At 30.3% G+C, this 19,323-nt stretch overlaps 1 protein-coding gene across 4 annotated transcripts; it reads left to right on the top strand.

Moving 5' to 3' along the window:
- The first annotated feature begins 312 nt into the window (after positions 1-312).
- Positions 313-18,742, top strand: LOC117239040 (hrp65 protein-like). 4 transcript variants are annotated; one of them, XR_004494335.1, is made up of 14 exons: positions 314-639; positions 2,890-3,054; positions 3,744-3,962; positions 4,164-4,477; positions 4,729-5,024; positions 5,140-5,330; positions 5,981-6,077; positions 6,333-6,352; positions 16,198-16,254; positions 16,491-16,591; positions 16,812-17,045; positions 17,305-17,363; positions 17,720-17,848; positions 18,404-18,742. XR_004494335.1 is itself a non-coding variant. In XM_033504303.1 (9 exons), the coding sequence occupies exons 1-9, from the start codon at positions 445-447 to the stop codon at positions 9,615-9,617; spliced, it is 1,716 nt and encodes a 571-aa protein (XP_033360194.1). In that variant the 5' UTR covers positions 313-444; the 3' UTR covers position 9,618. The 4 variants fall into 4 exon arrangements, 1 of the variants encoding a protein (XP_033360194.1); XR_004494337.1 differs by lacking the exon at positions 16,491-16,591; XR_004494336.1 differs by lacking the exon at positions 17,720-17,848.
- The last annotated feature ends 581 nt before the right edge of the window (positions 18,743-19,323 follow it).

The following is a 19,323-nucleotide window of genomic DNA, read 5'->3' as shown; positions in this document are numbered from 1 at the left end:
TAAAATATATAGTTGTAATTAATATCACAAAACATATAATCATACGAAGCATAAAATATATTTTAATATAGCATTAACAGATGAAAATAAAAATTATATATATTAGTCTAGATTCACAAAGTCTAGAATTAAAATGGTACTTCCGGTTAATTTTATTCATTAACAATGGCGACGTTGCATTTGTTTGAATTAACCAATCAAATGCAATCTCTATTAATAAAACAACCAATCATGTTCTCGGAGAAATATACCCATAATGCACCGGAGATGGAGGTACGTAGTGGGTCAATTCCTCTAGTAGCTCTCCAATTTTGCTTCTTCGTTCACTTCGTTGTCGGACGCCATAATCAACGCTTCGTTTCGCAGAAGAGTGGGAAGTAAATCGAACTTTTTAGCGAAAAATCTTGTCTTTAATAATTACGGCTTGAAATATTTGAGCGGACGATGGCAGGAGCCGAATCGCCTAAATTAAAACAGGAATCGCAGAATGCATCTACAGAGAATAGTAATGAAAATCCACGAGAACGGAATCCTCCTGGTGGCGGCAACCGTGGTCCTCGGGGGCGAAAAGGAGGGACACGTTTTTCTGGCGGACGTGGTGGCGGAATGGGCGGAGGAAACAGAAATAACGATGGACCGGTAAGAATTTCATATAATTCTTTTATATACATATATATATATATATTTTTTTTTGTTGAGACTATAGTCGTTGTTCCTACCGCCATATTTGCTATAAATTGATGCGTAATATTTCCACTGGTTTTAAACTTCTGCCCTTTCGATTCATTAAATGCCGTTATTTATAAATATAATTTTTATTTATGTTATATACACATCAATTTATTATAGTGTTGCAACTAAAATAATGTTAGTCTTTTTTGTGGTGCAGTATAAATACTATTTAATTAACTGTATTTTAATTACGTTAACATATATGTATACCGTTACTGTAGGCAATAAAATTTATAAGTACTCGAGAAGTTATATTAATATTTCTCAAATTGGAATATTAGATACATCGAAAAAGAAGCGCTGATAAAGTAAACTGAGATTTTTAGTTCTATTATTCTGTAAGGTCGATATAAAATACATTATAGTCAATAATTTTATTGCTGTGAGTAAACGTTGTTGTTTACCAGAGTTTCTGTATGAAGAAATGATTATAATATATTGATTCTTCATCAGAGTAGTTACAAAATGGCGTGTACGAAAATTGAAATGGCAGATAAATGTATCCTCGCCTTTACAACACGTGGTTAAAACATTTTTGTTCTCCTATAAATAGTATAATTTATTTTATTAATGTATTTGTAGCGATGTAAATGTAATTTTTCTAGATTTTAAATGAGAATTTGGAATTTCAAAATTATTTAGAATTTGAATTAATTTAGTTTTAGGTAATAATAATAACAATTTGTAAAATTCATAACGTCAGGTATCATTTCAGTATTTATTAGCATTTATGAGATTTAAATAAATATTTCGAAAAATTGCTACGCAAAATGGCCGATTTCTAAGACCTCCAATGTCCATAATTTTGGCGAAGATAATGTTAATCTACCAAATTTACTTTGTGATTAACTTTTGGTATTTGTATCTTTGGACGTAAACCTTTTATAATCAACAGGTTGTACGTTTTAACGTAGCCTTTCCAAAAACTGTGTTATAGCCACTACTATGCACTGTCGATTAGTAGTCAGTAACCAAGTCTTCAGCAACCGCTGTGTTCGAAATATATATATATATGTCGGAGATGAAAGAACACCGGAGCCTTTGGAATTTTGGATAATCCCGCAACATTGTAACCTAGAGTCTACTATAGCTGTAATTAAACAATCGTAGTTATTCAATCCGATTGTAATTGTTCGAGACTTGTGATAATGAGCTTGGGTTCGAGGCAACAGCCAGTCGCCGAATGTAGCCGCGATCACGGGTTGAACGTCTTGTCTAACAAAGGCATGGAGTAATTCTATAGCTCTCTTTAAAAAGGAAATAGTTGTAACACTCGACAGTAAACATTCTAACGGTCTCTGTCGTGTAGCTCGCCACACGCAGACCCTATTCTTCGAGTAAGATGATTGCTAGATGTCGATGCGTCTCCGCAGTACATGTTCAGCTAGCCCGAGGGCCCATTATAAATCTTAAGATTTAGCTAACTCAAGTCCTTCAAACAGACAAACAGTCTTTGTCCCAACTACGGGAAAATAGGAGAGACCTATTTTTCAACGAGCGGCGTCTCTCACTAGCAACTTTCCCTCGAGGGTGGCTAGCATCTTTTTCTAACCACCGATATGGAGATTGACCAATTAGTAGCAACGCCAATTTCCCTTACTTTCTGAACGAAGGCTTTTTTCGACGAATCCGATTATCTCGTGTCCTTAGACACATCCCATTATAGTTTTCTTCTGTGGCATCATCGGGACAGGAAGGTCATTCTCTCTCGCGATTTCATCGACGAAAAGATTAACCCCTTACGACCAGTGAACATTACGCGTCCGACTTAGATTTTGTGAGCACGTTCATCTATCATGCCGTCGACCGTGGATTCGTTATTGAACCTAGGATCATTGTCATTAGTTTCTCGAGTATCTAACTACCACGGTTACTTGTCCGGTTCTATGATAATCGTATTTGCACCAGTCAATGTCTTCTCTATCGCATAACGACAATGTGTAATCGTAGTCCGCAAAGGATTAATCGTGAGACCACTTTTATATAGCTACCTCCTCGTCCGTCTATGATGTAACTTGTTATTTTTTTAATAGAAAACGAAAATGTCAGTTGTGAAAGATGATAATAATAATAATAATAAACACATCAGAAATTATAAGCATGTATACAAATAATAAGTATGTATATAAACGTGACTGAATTTTATAAATATTACAGATGAAAATGAATGATCCTATGGATGGTGGTATGGACAATACCATGAATGAAGGAATAGGCGGAGGTATGGGTGGAGGTATGGGTATTGGACGTGGCGGTGGAATGCGTGGTGGTAGAGGTGGCCGCGGAGGGGGTGATAGAAACATGGGAAATCGATCACAAGATGTAAGTATGAATTAAAGAAATTATTTTTTTCAATTAACGCGAAGTATGTGTTCTATATGTGGATTCTTTACTTAGATAAAAATTACTATAAAAGAATTATTTATAGAGAAAATCAATATAAGTTATAAAATTATTTATTTCATATTTTTATAAAAAAAGGATAATAATGAGAGCTTACAGAACCAAAAGAAATTTTATTCCTCGTTGTTGTCAGTACTGTAGCTCAAAATAGTCTCTCTTTTCTCTTTTAATTAACACGAAATCAATATCCTTGCTACTTGTAAACACGCATTTAACGCATTCAATGCAGAAGACGCGAACGTATGCATTTCCGGATTTCCTATTTTCTTGCGGATGACGCCTGAATAAGTGGGATACATGTTATAGAAATATCGATTTTCGCCATCAGAGGCCCTCTTCAATTTTGTATGCCACATTGAATGTGTTAATATAATATGCGTAAGTTAAGCAGAAAAGATTGGAATGATGTAATAATTAGCTAATCAAGCGAGAATTTATATATTATGTATACTAATATACAATAAGAAAATGTTTTCTGGTGTAAAATGAAATTGCAATCGTAAACTAACATTAAAAAGATCAGTGTAAATCGAGAAATCAATGTGTACATATTAATACACAATACCTTTTTATAATCTTATTAATGCTACTTTTATTTTCGTGATCAGGATCGTTTAATGGAACGGATTATGGCTATTAGTGGTCCTACGCATGATCTACCACCTCCAGAAACCACTGAAAAGAAATTCAGTGGTCGTAATCGTCTGTATATTGGAAACTTGTCAAATGACGTTACAGAAGAGGAAATTCAACAGATCTTTCAACAATATGGTGAAATATCCGAACTTTTTGTAAATAAAGAGAAAAACTTTGCATTTCTTAGGATGGTAAGTTCAATAATTTTTCATTCTTCCTTTTTTTCGTAATGTTTACATAAAAAAATGATTAAAATAATTACCGTCTGAAAGAAAATGATAAGTTTTAGGCTGCTATCTTATACTATATGATGCATTGCATGTATATATATATATGTATATATGGATTTGTATGTATGACATTAAACTATAACTTAATCTTTTATTTTATAGGATTATAGGGTAAATGCAGAGAAGGCAAAACATGAGTTAGATGGAAAAAATGTATTTACAAATAGTAAAGGACGCGCACTTAAAGTTCGTTTTGCTCCACATTCTTCGACAGTTAAAGTTAAAAATCTTACACCTTGGATAACGAATGAATTGCTTGAGAGGGCATTCAGTGTTTTTGGTGAAATTGAACGGGCGATAGTTATAGCGGATGACAAGGGAAAATCTACTGGAGAGGGAATTGTAGAATTCTGCAGAAAACCATCAGCCCAACTTGCTTTACGAAAGTGCACAGAAGGATGCTACTTTTTAACCGCGTACGTTTTTACTATAAATAAAAATGTTGTTTACCCCAATGCCACGCTTGTTTGACGTATTTAATTTATCTACAAGTGCCTAAAAATTGATCATAACGGGGTAAAGAAAAATAGTTCCCAAAGGAAGCATGATACAATAGATGTTTGTATTGTGTGCCGCAAATTGGAACACAAAACATTATTTTAAATATAATTTTATTGAAACAAGGAGAGAGAACTTCGAAAACTTACATTCGAAAATTTACTTATAGGTCTCTACGTCCTGTAGTTGTTAAACCATTTGAATTACTAGATGACATTGATGGTTATTCAGACAAAAATCTACCTCGGAAAAATCAGGAATTTTTTACAGCTCGCGATATTGGTCCAAGGTTTGCAAAGATAGGAAGTTTTGAATATGAATATGGAACGAGGTGGAAACAGCTGCACGAATTATATGAGCAGAAAGAAGAAGCACTAAAAAGAGAAATGGCAATGGAGGAAGAAAAATTGGAAGCTCAAATGGAATTTGCACGATATGAACACGAAACTGAATTGTTGAGAGAACGTAAGTATTTTAACATCATTAAAAGATATTGCTTTAATATATACATATACATCGCACAAGCAATGTAAGTGTAATAAATCAGGAAATCAATAAGTTGATTTTCTTTAATTGATAGAATTGCGTATGCGCGAGGCCGATCGTGAGAGACAAAAGCGAGAATGGGAAATGAAAGAAAGACAGGCTGAAGAACAAAGAACGCGTGAAGAAGAACTACGAAGGAGACAACAGGAAGAAATGGCAATGCGTATTAGAAGACAAGAAGAGGAGCTACATCGTCGTCAACAAGAAAATAATTTATTCATGCAGGTAATTACTTGGCAACATTAACAAAAAACTAAATTCATTGGAATTACAGAAAGTTTCTATGATAATAGGTTGAAATTTTAACATCTTTATACTATAGGGATGACAATAGAGATCAGTAACATGTATTTATTAGAAACATGTATTTAAAAAAAACTACATGCGGAGGTTACATAAAAGATTTTTATTTTTTATGCGTTTGCGAGAACGCATTATTTATTATTAACACTTTTATTTATTTATTTTATTTATTATTATTAACACTTTACCGACCGCTAGCGATTCAACAGCATACGCACGCCCGACCGGCATCTTAGGCGCTGACTCTGTTTCGGTTTAGACTCTCCACGAACGCGAACGGTAAGTTTTTTAAATTGGTATAAAACTGTGGGAGCTTACAAAGCAACGCAACTGACGCAACTGAGCAAGGTGCCTTAGTACTAAATAAATTACTGTTCAAATAATAGGCTATCGGTCGGTAAAGTGTTAACATTTATTATCATTATCATAGTGATAGGAATAGGATAGTATCACTACTTATAATGTTTGTGTGTCAGTATATTTGTATTTTTTTTGTTTTGTTTTGTTTTGTTTTGTTTTTTTTTTTTTTTTTTTTTACTAACGCTTGCGCTTATGTTCCTCTTATATTTAAGGAGCAAACAATGAGAGGAGGTGGAGGAGGCGGGATGGGAGGAAAAAATTATGATTCCGTTGGTAATAATGACCGCGATGGATATGGACAGCCAGATGGTAAGTTTCTTAAGATGTTGAAATGTTATTCTTCATAAACTCAACAATATTTCTCTAGCATATAATGTGTATTTATTTACTAGTATATTTGAATTCAATTAGTTCTCCTTGAAATAGAAATTTATATTTTATACTGATTGTTATTATTATATATAAAATTATATATAAATAATTATTATATATAAATTTTTACATGAAACATTCGTTCAAAATTCTTCAAAACTATTTGTAATGGAAAAATTTACTTCGTTACAGGTGGAAGCAGCATGCCAGTGGTAATGTATCCCCCATTAAAGTATCATTCTATATATATACATAAATATATATATATTTATGTATATGTACATATATATGCATATGCACATACACGCATATATATATATATATGTATGTATGTATATATATATTTTCTTTTTTCCATAAAGTATTTATTTTTTCTGAAACTATTTCTTTGATATTTCATTTATGTATATTTCCATTTGGTGATATTACTAAACAAATTATTCTACCTATATATGAGAATCTTTTGTTAGAAATAATTGAACTGCCTTGCATGGTAAAATCGCGAGTATTATTAGTGTTATTACACTTGTGAAAAACATAAGTGAAAGAACTTTACGAATATTCCTATAAAGCATGCTTTCCAATATAGCAGGGTTCTAATGTCTGCAACAATGGCAATAGTATTAAAATCAGTCTAATATCGAATATATATATCGTACAATAATAACTTTTAATTAGTTTATTATAACATGTGGAGGTGTCAATGGGCCTTAACATTAAATTTTCTACTTAACGGGAGATCATTTGTTGTAGCGTGAATAGATACAGAAGTTTAAATTAATTTATTCGGTCTCCATAGAACCGAAGTATTTTGCGAGGTAGTAAGGACGATACTTATCATATGTTATATTTGAAATCTTTTATCTACGTTCACGTAACACACCGCTGCAATCTTTGTTAAATATTCTTCACTTGTATTACAAACGCATGTGATATGGTTTCTATTATTGTCTACTACAAACGGTTACTGAAACATGTGACATTTTTGGTTTTTTGAATGTAGTTCTACTTCTTGTAAAAATGTATGATTCTATGCTGATAAAAATATTTTAAAGCATTTATTGCTGGCTGGAAGGTTTTATCATGCTGACATTTATAAGTATTCAAAGTTATGAAATTAACAGAGAGGATATTTAAAGGTAAATGTACGAAATTTTGGAGAAATGTTAGGAAATTTTTATTAACTTATTATAAATAATGCGAGATATAAAGGTTGTATAGGTAGGTAAAGGTTTTATTGGACGGACTCTTCTCGCCATACCTAAATTTTTAATTTTTTAACTGCACTGTGAGATCGGTACATTTAAGCTAGCAATCGCTTATTTTTACCTATACCATACATGACTAATTCTGAAACATCTTCGCTTTTATCTATAGGACGTGAATTTTAACGATAATACTTTTATAAGCATTTGAGGGAATCCGCTTTTTTCAGTTTATACTGGTAATAAGCTTTGGGTTAATGTTCTACGTATTCAATTCGAATATATTCTTCATAAACAGGGCTTTGGAATTCATAAATATTGAATCTAGGAATACTTTTTAGGCATTCATCAGTAAAATTGAAGCTAAAACTGAATTAATATTTCGTGCCTCATTGGCGTCTCCATATGCTTGCAGACAGGAGGCTCTGTTCTTCTATTTTCTCTAGTTACATTAAGAATTAGGTATTAGGTATGCTTATATACTATGGAACTAGCATCGTTCAACGTATAAATCTGAACATTAGAACTAAATTAAATATTCATTTCCTCGCTTAAATAGTTCCATAGTAATAATTGGATATTTATTAACCAACAAATGCCCAACTACATTGAGTGTTAATTAAACATAATTAGCTGTATTCAGAAATTATTTTTATTTAAATATAGTATATATTTAAATATACACACATACATTTATTTAGAGATATTTACTTGAAGATTAAGTGTAATTTAAACATAGTTTCTGAGTACAGCAATATCAATTTTGATTTACAATAAGTAAAAGAGCTTAAAACAATCTTTATGCTTCATTTATCTAAATGAATATAATTTTGAGTTTTTATTGTTATATTAATCTTTATGAATCTTTTTTCATATTCCAAACTATATATTTAGTGAACTATTTATTACATACCTTACATGCACGATTCTGTAGTATAGATATTGTATAAAGTTTGCTTAGAGATCTTGATCACATCTCTTTGTCACTTATACCAATGTTTAAGCTTCAGAGTTGTGTAAAATTGATTCAATATTAATTGTTACAACATTATCGCTAAAAATACACACTATTGATGTAACTAATATGACGAGATACTTCTTGTTCATACACTAGAACGGTTATATTTTTAAAAGTCGTATAACTATGTGTTGGGTACTTAAATTAAGAACCTCGTATACGTTTCTATACTTTAAAACCCCTAATGTTCTATATATGAACGTTTATTGTGCGTTTAACATTATTTGATGAGGACTTGGTACCGAATTTGAAATATCTATCGTGTAAATTAAAATTTTTAACAATTTCAGAGAAATTTCTCTAGCGGTATGGAATAATATAATAGCGTATATTCTTTCAGTTAAATTACACCCATAGGAATCATCTAGTGGAATCTAGTGTGATACATCTATACTTCTACTTTAATCCTGAAAGTTCTAAACCTTTAATTTTATGACTCGAATTCAATCTTAAAATATGACTTATAAAGTTAAGGGTGCATTTAAATGAACGGACTTATGCAAAATATTGTAGACAAAGAAATACATTCTAAGGATATTCTTCTAACCTATTTCACCAGACTTGTGTGCACTGACTTAGACGGTAACCATTGTCGATCGTATGTTGGGCATTTGCTTGGTTTAATAAGGCTAATCGATGTTGAGAAAACGGCATACTCTGAAAGCAGTGTAACTATTCGTATCTATGATTTGTTCTAGCGCGTGTATTATTCACGCATTCCATTCTACTAATGTTGTACGTACAAACAACATCTAACATTGTGTTTTCCCCTTTCTTTTCTATGTGATTTGACGAAAATTGACGATGACCTGTGCTGCTGTCAAACATGGATGGTCGCCCTGAACCGTGAAATGTATTTATGGTACATCCAAAATCTACGAAACACCGTTATTCACCGTATTAAACAAAAATCGTTGGCATTCATTTCGGTGATATCGGCTCATAACTTTCGACTACACTTCGTCCTTAAAATATCATTTTGTTTTTACTTTACGCGTAATAATTAAATTCACCTTTCTCTGTAATGATGATTAGGATCCAAAGTCTTTTATGGATGCTTATAATAGTATGGATCGTGGTAGTCGTGGGGGTTACAATGACGATCGTAGTCAAATAATGGATTTGATGGATATGAGGGTCGATATGGGTAATATGGGTGGTGGTCGTGGAGGTAGTGGTGGTAGTGGACGTTGGCAAGGTGGAAGTGATCGTAATCGTCAGGATGACTATCCTAATAAAAGAAGACGCTATTAAAGATGTTACGGTATTAACATAACTTCCTTTTTCTAATCGATTGAGAAGAATCGATAGTTCGCATTGTAGTCATTTTTTCCAACAAAATTTGTTATCGATCATCTTTCACGTTTTATATCATGGCACAGTGTTTCGAGTATATGGGCGTTCAGGGCAAAAATCATAACATTGTATCTGTACACAATTTTTTCTTCAATTCACTCTTTAGTTTTAAATTGAGCTTTCATTCATTTGTTAAAATGTAAATACTACGATTATATTGATTCAGGGAAAGATTCAGAACATACGTGTGTTTGCATCATGACAGATGAATCATTTGTTGCTATTAAATATTACCTTATATCTGTAGTTGAATATTTCCTTAATTTTATTATATCATTTTCTGTGTGTTTCGACACACTTGTATCATAGTTTGTGATAAGTAAATTGTACAAATTTTTATTACAGTTTTCCCTAGAACTTTTGAGGCTATGATGTTTCCGTATATATCTTATTTCATTATGTCTAACTAACCATAGCTTCTTTAGACAACGTTTTCATAAATATTGTTACGCGTGTAATAATATCTATTCCGTAAATTAGTAATTTATATAAAGGCATATTATGCCATTCATAAATAGAGAATTATATCGTTTTTGTTTTTTGTAACAGTACTGTACAAAAGTAATACGATGACTGTAGCGAACAAACAAAAATTTTAAGAAAAATAAACAGTATCTATATAATGAAGGATTAGGAATATTTAGTGGGTCCATATATAGCATCGCCTAACGCTGAAGCGATGCCATTTTGGCCATCTTTTCTATTTTGAACAAATTTTAGACAATTGAAACTTTGATTTTAATATAAAATTTACTACTATTCTTCACATTAAAAAAGTTAAGATTATTTGTTATTATTGAGATTATTTGAAATTGAAATTGAATTTACTCTCACCAGTTTCAAGGGTGATAGGATATTGAACTTTAAGAAAAATCAGATTAAATATGCAAATGCTGATTTTTGTGATAAACTTTATGCCTCAATTTTAGTAACAAATAGATTTCGTTATTAACATTTCAAGATAGAACAATCTGTAGATCTTAATTCCTTTTTTTCATTTCCTCTCTTTCTTTTCTTTTTCTCTTTTTTCTTCTTATTTCTCTGTTTTCTTTTATTTTTTGTCCATTGATCGAAATGCTGTGCATAAAGGCGAAACAATATTAATAAGAATGAATAGGCAACAATGAAAGGGTGATATGTAATGATTGAGAGAGTGTGCTTTTATATTTTTCAATGTGGATCTGATTTCGTGATATCGCGAATTATTTTATTCATGAGGCATCACTTCAACAAATTTCAAGGGAGTACCCTATCTTGTGAGCCAAGAAAACAGATAAATTAAGACTTTCCTTCTCAGGGTAATTATTGTGTGAAATATCGGGATTTTCTTTCAAAGGATGTTGGGCAACGTTTTATATTCAGTCTCATCTAATGTCTGAAATTACAAAACGGCGGAGTTATGCAACATTATCTATTGTCATGTTTGATAAAACCTTTGAATTTGGTATCGGAAGTGACTGGAACGTAAAACAAGAAAAATTTCCATATCAACCTAAATAGAAATATAACGTAGTTATAACGTAGCTCACTATCCTTAGGTGTAGCTTTCAGTAATATACAAATGATGGTATTTGAAAGGAAATGGGTTTTCACCCAATAAAGTTAACTTTTATAAAACGAATTTAAATATCAGAGAAGATCGTATGCTGTGCATTTTACGTAATCTTATAATACGTAATAATACGTAATAATTTAAAAAGTTAGTCGAATATACTTAGTTGTTGATATCTACCTTGGGTCTCACGTGAAAACGATGTTTTCGAGGAAATCGTGGTCATAGACCATTTAAGCCAATATTTTAACGAAATAAAACAAACATTTTAAGAATTTATCCTTAGCTCGCAGTTCTAACTCTATAACAGGATACTTCTGGCTCGGAAACTTTCATCAGCTTGTTTTAAAGCTACTCTTAGTAATTATGGAATTTCTTTGGACCTTTATCGTGTTCCTGAATTTTCGCGCGTTTAGGTGTTGTTTGTTTACTTCTTCGCAAAAATCGCTTGCACTACTTCCAATAAACCGGTTTCATAAATTGCTTCATTAATGATATTGTTTTATATACACCGTTGAGAATACTAGCAGCAACGAAATCTGCAATTTTTCTCATCATCATTTTCCATTTTCTTATTACAGATTATTGTCTTCGGGACAATTGTCCAAATTACAGAATTTACACTCACTCTTATTGTTTTGCGTGAATCAGTCCATATCGTTTTTCCGGATTATTTGACCCGAGACGGTTTCCTAACGTTACTTCAATAAACAAAAAATCAAAGTTTTATCGATATTGAAAAATTAACCGAAATTTCTGTTTCACAAACGTTATATTAGATCTTCCTACCTGACGCGCAATATACAGTGATTTTTGGTGCCGTAACTTCGCCAATTTTCGAATTTCAAAAAATCCAACTGCAATATTCTATGAAATGTTGAAAATATCTTCGGTTTTTCGAAACCGACAAGGTTAGGGGTACTCCCTTCCAAATATAAATTTACGAATGTGTGTTTAATACATGGGAAGCCCTTTTAAAGGGATTTAATGGTACTTTTCAATTTGATGTATTAACAAATTGTAAATATTTTAACAGGCATACTTTTTGAGCCATCGAAAAAGCAAAACATCAGCGTACTGTTAAAACATTGACTATTAACATAACCGTATTCCAAGGATAAAGAAATGATTTGAACTGTACGCCTCTTAATCCCCCATAAGACTGTTCTAAACATGAGAATCGCATATAATGGAAAAACTGAATTTAAATTTGCGGTGTCACTATAACATACAGTAATGTAGACAAACGTATATTCACTGTCAATTAGTACTTTCAATAAAATAATCATCTCATAGAAGTTTCTCTTTATGAAACAATATGTAAATATTACAAATAATATAGTAGTATTGCTTTTCATTACTATTGTATTGTCACACTATATACTATTCATAGTTCATTATTTCATTTGATTCTGTAGTTCTTCAGGGTGAAAGTATATACATTGTCCGTACTTTTAGCTTTGTTCTTTACGATTAAAAAATTAGTTAGTAAGTAAAAAGTGCGTTTAGTATTGACTAAAATCGATATCGGTCATTTGGTAACTTATCTTTCTAATAACGAGTAAAATTTCTTATATACGTGTCTGTGTCAAAGTTTTGCTCCGTGCATTATGCATATTCATACGTTACGTGTCTTTATGTTAATGATGGTGTGAATGTCGCCACGAGAAGAAGTATATGCAATATCTGCATTACTCGAAGCTTTATAAAAGTAATTATATTAGAATAAGACGTATATCCTCAGCAGCAGTAATCAATCTGCGCTTGTGCTATTCAAATTTTGTGAAGGAACATAATTGACAGAAAGTAATTTTATGAATAAAGATTTACATATATCCATACATAGGAATATATAATACACTAACGTTTATTTAATTACTAATCTTCTTCGTTAAAATTTCGCGAATATCGCGTTTATTTGAAAGATATTGTGAAAATACGCTACATCTTTGTTTTCAATACACTGAGTTCAATACTCGGTCGACGCTTATTATGAAATTGAATCTTAAATATGTCATACAAACTTACGTCATAGGCATATACAATTTATCTCTATAAGTTATAAGAGGAAATTAAATATGAACACTCCATATAAGTTATAATTTGTATGCTTGCAACTTTGAATAACACTACTGCAATGATGATTTTATATTACATTGTTACACATTTATATTTTATAACATCTTTTTCTATAATTTAAAAAAGTTAAAAAAGTTAAAATTTAAAAAAGTTAAACCCGTGATGGGTTGATATTTATGGAGAACTACGGATTGAAACAAGTACTAGAATACTTGACATATAGATTTTTATAAGAATCCGAGGAGTAATTATACGACAGATATTATTCTTCTTATAGAAATATACGAAGGCAGTGTGTTCGGAGGTTAAGCTTATTTTATTATTAAACCACTAATCATCACCGCTTATAGGTGAATATTAAGCAAAGATATTTCGATAATGGTATATTTGTTAAACTGTTCTAACTTGAATGTGAGTTATGAATTTCCTAAAAAGAGATAGGGATATTATAGTTAAAATAGAAAATGATAATAACAACAGTATTACGTTCTATCTTAAATGCTGATATATAATGCTATTAAGATATATTTCTTTTTATAAACTTTTAAGGATTCATCCGAGATAAATTTCAACTTAATTTCAAATTAAAAAGTAGTAAACTTCCTTTTTTAAAAGTGTTTGCGGTACATTTCTCTCATTTTGGGAGTAAATTAAAGTTTTGATATTGACGTTTTAAATAAAAGTAAGCATAATATAATGTAATCAAGTACAATTAGAAGTATTTGCTTGGAGAAAACTGGAAAGTTATGGTGAAAAAGTAATATTATCTGATCTACTTTTATTACAAGTTTATTATTTTCAAATATATCACCACATTTCTTTCAGGAATCCCTCGACATAATGGACATCATACATTTTATATTTTTATGAAGTTTCCAATAATGTGATAATTTTTAACAATGAACAAGTTCTTGGAGGAATGTATATTTTCATGAAATTCATTTTAAATTATTCCTCATTATTCTTCATTATTCTTTACCCACATTTTGTGTCTCTCTGTAAAATCTTACCCCTAGAATGTCATTATTACATGGTTCGTCATTGAAGAATTTCCAAACATGACTTCATTTGATATTATTGTATTCTCGTATTATACTAATAACTACTTTATAAACGGTGCATTAAAAAATGTAATACAAATTCATCTTGTGTTTTCTGAATGAAAGTGAACATTTACAATGAGATTCGCCAAAATATAGCTATTTAATGAACATGTTCTTAACATATCTGCATTACATAATTTATACGTTATATAAACACATGAGATGTGTATACATAAGAGGCCTTAATGAACGAGAATCCTTACTACTTTAAACACACCACTAAGCTGATTATGAAAAATGGATATGGTCAGACTACTATATCTTTATTTGAGAATTTTTCTGGCAATGCCTATACATTACATGACAAATATTGTCATTATTGAATAAGTGTCTAGATAATAATATGAATTATATGAAAATAAGTATTTCTTGCGATCAAAGTTATCCAATTTCTTTATCGAAGGAAACTGTTATGTGCAAGTAATACGCATTTGTTTGAAATTCCTAATAATGCGCGATATAAACTGACTGTTGTTAATCAAGAATCTCTTAACGGAGGAGAGTCTGCAATCACAAGATAGGCTTACATACTTGAAACTACTAGTCAGTGAAACTACTGGTACGAGGTGAGTAGACTTTGTAAAACTGTTATTATGCGTACTTCTATTTTAATCTTCGGGTGGGACATTTATATGAATATATGGTAAAGATTATGAAATAGTATAAATGGCACATAACATAAATGTTACATATATTTCATCATTGTAATCTTTATTTACTTAATATTGAATACATAAATTATAATTCAGCAATTAAGGAGCTCCATATTTTTGAACGAGTCTAATAATTTGTAATCTTTACCAGCGAAATTGAACTTATAACATTATCCAAAATTAGCAAACAAATAGGAAATTACGATATAGAATGGTTTATTTTGTTAATTGTATGTATTCAATATACCATTGACTTCATATTCAACCAAGCTAACTCTTATGAAAATCTAATCGTTTTATTATATGATTTTATAAAAACCCTAATAATACTTGTGTACAAATTTACCAGCCTAGTCCGTGTTTTTACCTATGACAACCAAAATATTCTTGTATACCAACTTTAGCAAAGGTTGTCTGGGTTCATTATTGAAATCTAGGCTGATATATCTAATTGTTACTTGAACAACAAAACTGCAATATCGTATTGGCTATACTTATACCTTGGGTGGTAAATATATATATATAGGCCACTTTATCAAATATACTATACATATAATTTATGCATTTAGTGCTATCAAATATTATTTAAAAAGGTTAGATATTTTAATATTTAAAATCTGAAACTATATATTAGTTATACCCATAAAGAATTTTCGTTTGTAAGACCTATGCAGCCTATACTATTTCTATGTTTTAAAAATTGTTAATTTTAATTTATTTGCAAATTTACATGTTTTACACTGTATAAAACTGCATATAAAACGATATATTTTTAATATATTATATATATACGTAACATGAATTTTTACTTACACAATTTTAATTATCGAAGGGGTGAAAAATGTTTCATGTCGTATAACAGAGTTCATATTTGTATGGAAGGTATTATTATACTTCACAAGATATACTCTCGAAGTTTAAGATGTGGAAGTAATCTCTGTGAACAATCGCTTCATCGATTGTAACGATCTGTAATCGTTAACTTTAAATGTAATTTGTATACAAAAAGTATTAATTCATTGCATACCGTATTAAAACTTTTAATATATTGTTTTTATGTAAAATATTTATATTAGTATTTATGTTTACAGATACTAATAGCAGTTGCTAGCTGAGGGAATGAATAAAACGTATTGAAAAGTGAAAAGGTAAATTTACATAAAAACTATTATATACCTTTAAGAATCAAACGAATAATTATATTGGATTGTATTGTAATATGGAATAATGAGATTATATATGATATAATTATCTTAATAATAATAATCTTCATTTATTCCAAATTTTTTAGAATTTTTTTTAATGCACTAATTATATAGAATTTAAGGCAATTATACAAAGTACCACATATCACTTTCTCTGATAATAGAATTTTCATTTACAGATTTGCACACTTCACATTTAATTGCATCTATTTCACCATCCCGTATGTATTCAACATACAAACGCAAAATGTGTGCAAAAGAATGCGTGCAGAATCATAAGGTTTGTTTCAATGTTGTCTTGCTTTTCTTTGTCTATCGAGTTAAGATTAAATATTTTTTTGCAATTGCATTCCTTTCTACGATGACAAATATGTGATTAATGAAAGATTTCAATGATTATCTCAACGTGTCTTGGGTGTATTGCTTCAAAATTTTCACTTGAACTAACATGTATATGCTCGTATAATATTAATACTAATAAAATACTTTTTGTTTTGCAGGAGGAAAATATACAGACGTGTCGAAATTTACGTGTCAGAATTAATAACGCTAATCATATTACGAAAGTTTCGAAGGATTATGATTATATCAAATGTCGAATCATCATACAGTTTTGATTTAACTAATCATCCCTTTAAATATTTCTTTGTACTTAATGGACTAGATAAAACAAAAAATTAATTTTGTACGCTATACGCACAGCAAGTCATCATTTTGGAATAGGAGCTTTTAAGGTAATATACATTTTTTAAAGTATTATTTCGACGGTACATCAAACCTACAGATATTTCATTCCACATATTTCTTTTTCATTTTATGTATCTTATTTTATGCAAAAATTTCTAAAATATAATGATGATTTTCTTTCGGGGCTGAGCATAGTGACGAAGCTTCAAAAATCCAACGTGTACACTTTCACTGAGAAAAACAAAGACTCATATATATTCAAGTTTAGTACGTTTAAGTGGTAATTGTACTTTTTTTTTTTTTTAGGACATTAGAAGCTGCTATGAGAGGTGGAATTGTTTTGACGATATATCATACTTTAAAAGGTGATTATTTATTCAGACAATACCCAATTATCATGATTTTACTATCAATTATACGAATGACAAAAAGAAATACTCGTATATTTTAATCACATCATATCTGTTTCGCTCAGTTAAATTCTCAAAATGATTAACTGCCTAAATGCATCCCCAATATGTTCGTTGACCGTGGATGCTTAAGTAGACAATACTTGTGTATATTTTCATGTAAACCTATTATGATGAAATTTTGGCTAGAGTTCTGAATAAAAGATGACAATTATTGTTCGTATATTATACTGAAACTTAATATACAAATAATAAAAGAAAATCATCTAAATGCAATTTTCTAAATAGTTTTTTTTTTTTTTTTATTGCAGTGTTTGACTCAAAATACCAAAATTATCAATATTGTTGGGTCCTAAAATACAATTTGAAATTCCCGAGCTTTTTCCGTTCATGTGACCGGCTAGCAGCCTTTTTTGTTGAGAGCGTTCGGATTGTAAAAGGTGAAAAGTCGTCGAAAGTCGAAAATATAGAATAAAAATTCTTTTTTTTTTTTAATTTTTCCATCGAGACAACGATCTACAGTGAAATCCGTTATAACGAGACGTGATAAAGTGCACGCGTACCGAGCGAAAATTCAAAGTCGATTTTCTCGAAAACAAAGCCTCAAACGAAAAATTTTTATTCTATATTTTCGACTTCTTTTTTCGCGTAGGATCATCCCCTTTCCGCTTGTACCACCACCAGTTACCAACCACCCTGTATACTCCGAGTAATTTTACTATGTTTTGCGTAGAATTATTGTATTATATATTTCCATATCATGAAACATTTAAAAAATATTAAACATCTTTTTATGCGTTTAATGTATAAAATTTTTTGATTTACATTATAACTAAACGTGAACACGTTCGCAATTCAACGTACTTTGCTTTTAGTACCACTCTAGGAAAGTAATACGCCTCATCAATTAAAATATTTTTGTAACTACGTATGTTAAACAGTATTCACAAAATTTGTGTTATTCATGTAAAAAAAGTTAGGATTTTTGGTTTCAGATGTGTGACCTACAATCAGTGGACGTTCGTTACTTATAATATGGATCAAGAGACTTTGAACATGTTCAGAAGCTTTATTTTAAATTTAACTTTAAACAAAGATTAATTCATTCTCCATTTTTTATACGATATTAATTACTGTATACTCAGAATAAGTAATGGCTAAAATTTCTATGTTACTTTAATAAAATATATATATACATATAATTTATTGTTAAAACTTTAATTTCGTTTGTAACATCCATTTGTGTAGTATCACATCACTCATAAATATAATGCACCCTCGCTTACGGCGGAAGTATTAACTAAACATGAAATTAAATACAATACTACAGAATATTCATTAAATCTTCTATTTTTACTCCTGACCCCTTTTCACATGATAAAAATGTATTAAAATGCGATTTAATGAACTTAGAGACTAATGTAAACAGTAATAAATAAGTAATATTATAAAGATGAGGTATTGAATTCAATGTAAATTCATTTAGAATTAAAAGGACGTGATCGATAGATATTCTACGACGGAAAAAAGTAGTTCTAATTAACAAATATGACTATAAATAAAAATAACGAAATAAGTTCTAACAATATATTTTACGGGAAATTGATTTTATAGAATTATATATATACTAATATCTCATTTAGTTTGTGAGCAGATAGTACTATCTACAAATACAACATTGAACGTTTATTTAAATATCACGTATCACCTCTTCTGTAAAAATTGCTACTATTAAAGCTTTCAATTATAGTCTTCTAATCCCAATTAGGGACGTCTGTTGTATCATCTGCAACTTAAGAAATGGATATTTTGGTACTTCCTCAAATATAAATGATTATTATTTTTTTTTTTTTTTAAGTAATTAACGCGACAGCATAAGATTCATCAAGATCTTCGTCTTCATGGTGTATATATA

The sequence above is a fragment of the Bombus vosnesenskii genome, unplaced genomic scaffold (genome assembly GCF_011952255.1).
Source record: "Bombus vosnesenskii isolate JDL3184/JDL3185 unplaced genomic scaffold, Bvos_JDL3184-5_v1.1 scf7180000013264, whole genome shotgun sequence".
In the NCBI taxonomy this organism is placed as follows: domain Eukaryota; kingdom Metazoa; phylum Arthropoda; class Insecta; order Hymenoptera; family Apidae; genus Bombus; species Bombus vosnesenskii.
This window is presented reverse-complemented; position numbering and strand designations above follow the sequence as displayed.

Bases quoted from the DNA above. Each gene is read 5' to 3' on its own strand.
- LOC117239040 (XM_033504303.1), top strand. From the start codon at position 445: ATGGCAGGAGCCGAATCGCCTAAATTAAAACAGGAATCGCAGAATGCA. The intron at 3,963-4,163 runs GTAAGTTCAATA...TTTATTTTATAG, and splicing joins ACTTTGCATTTCTTAGGATG to GATTATAGGGTAAATGCAGA. The intron at 6,078-6,332 runs GTAAGTTTCTTA...ACTTCGTTACAG, and splicing joins TGGATATGGACAGCCAGATG to GTGGAAGCAGCATGCCAGTG.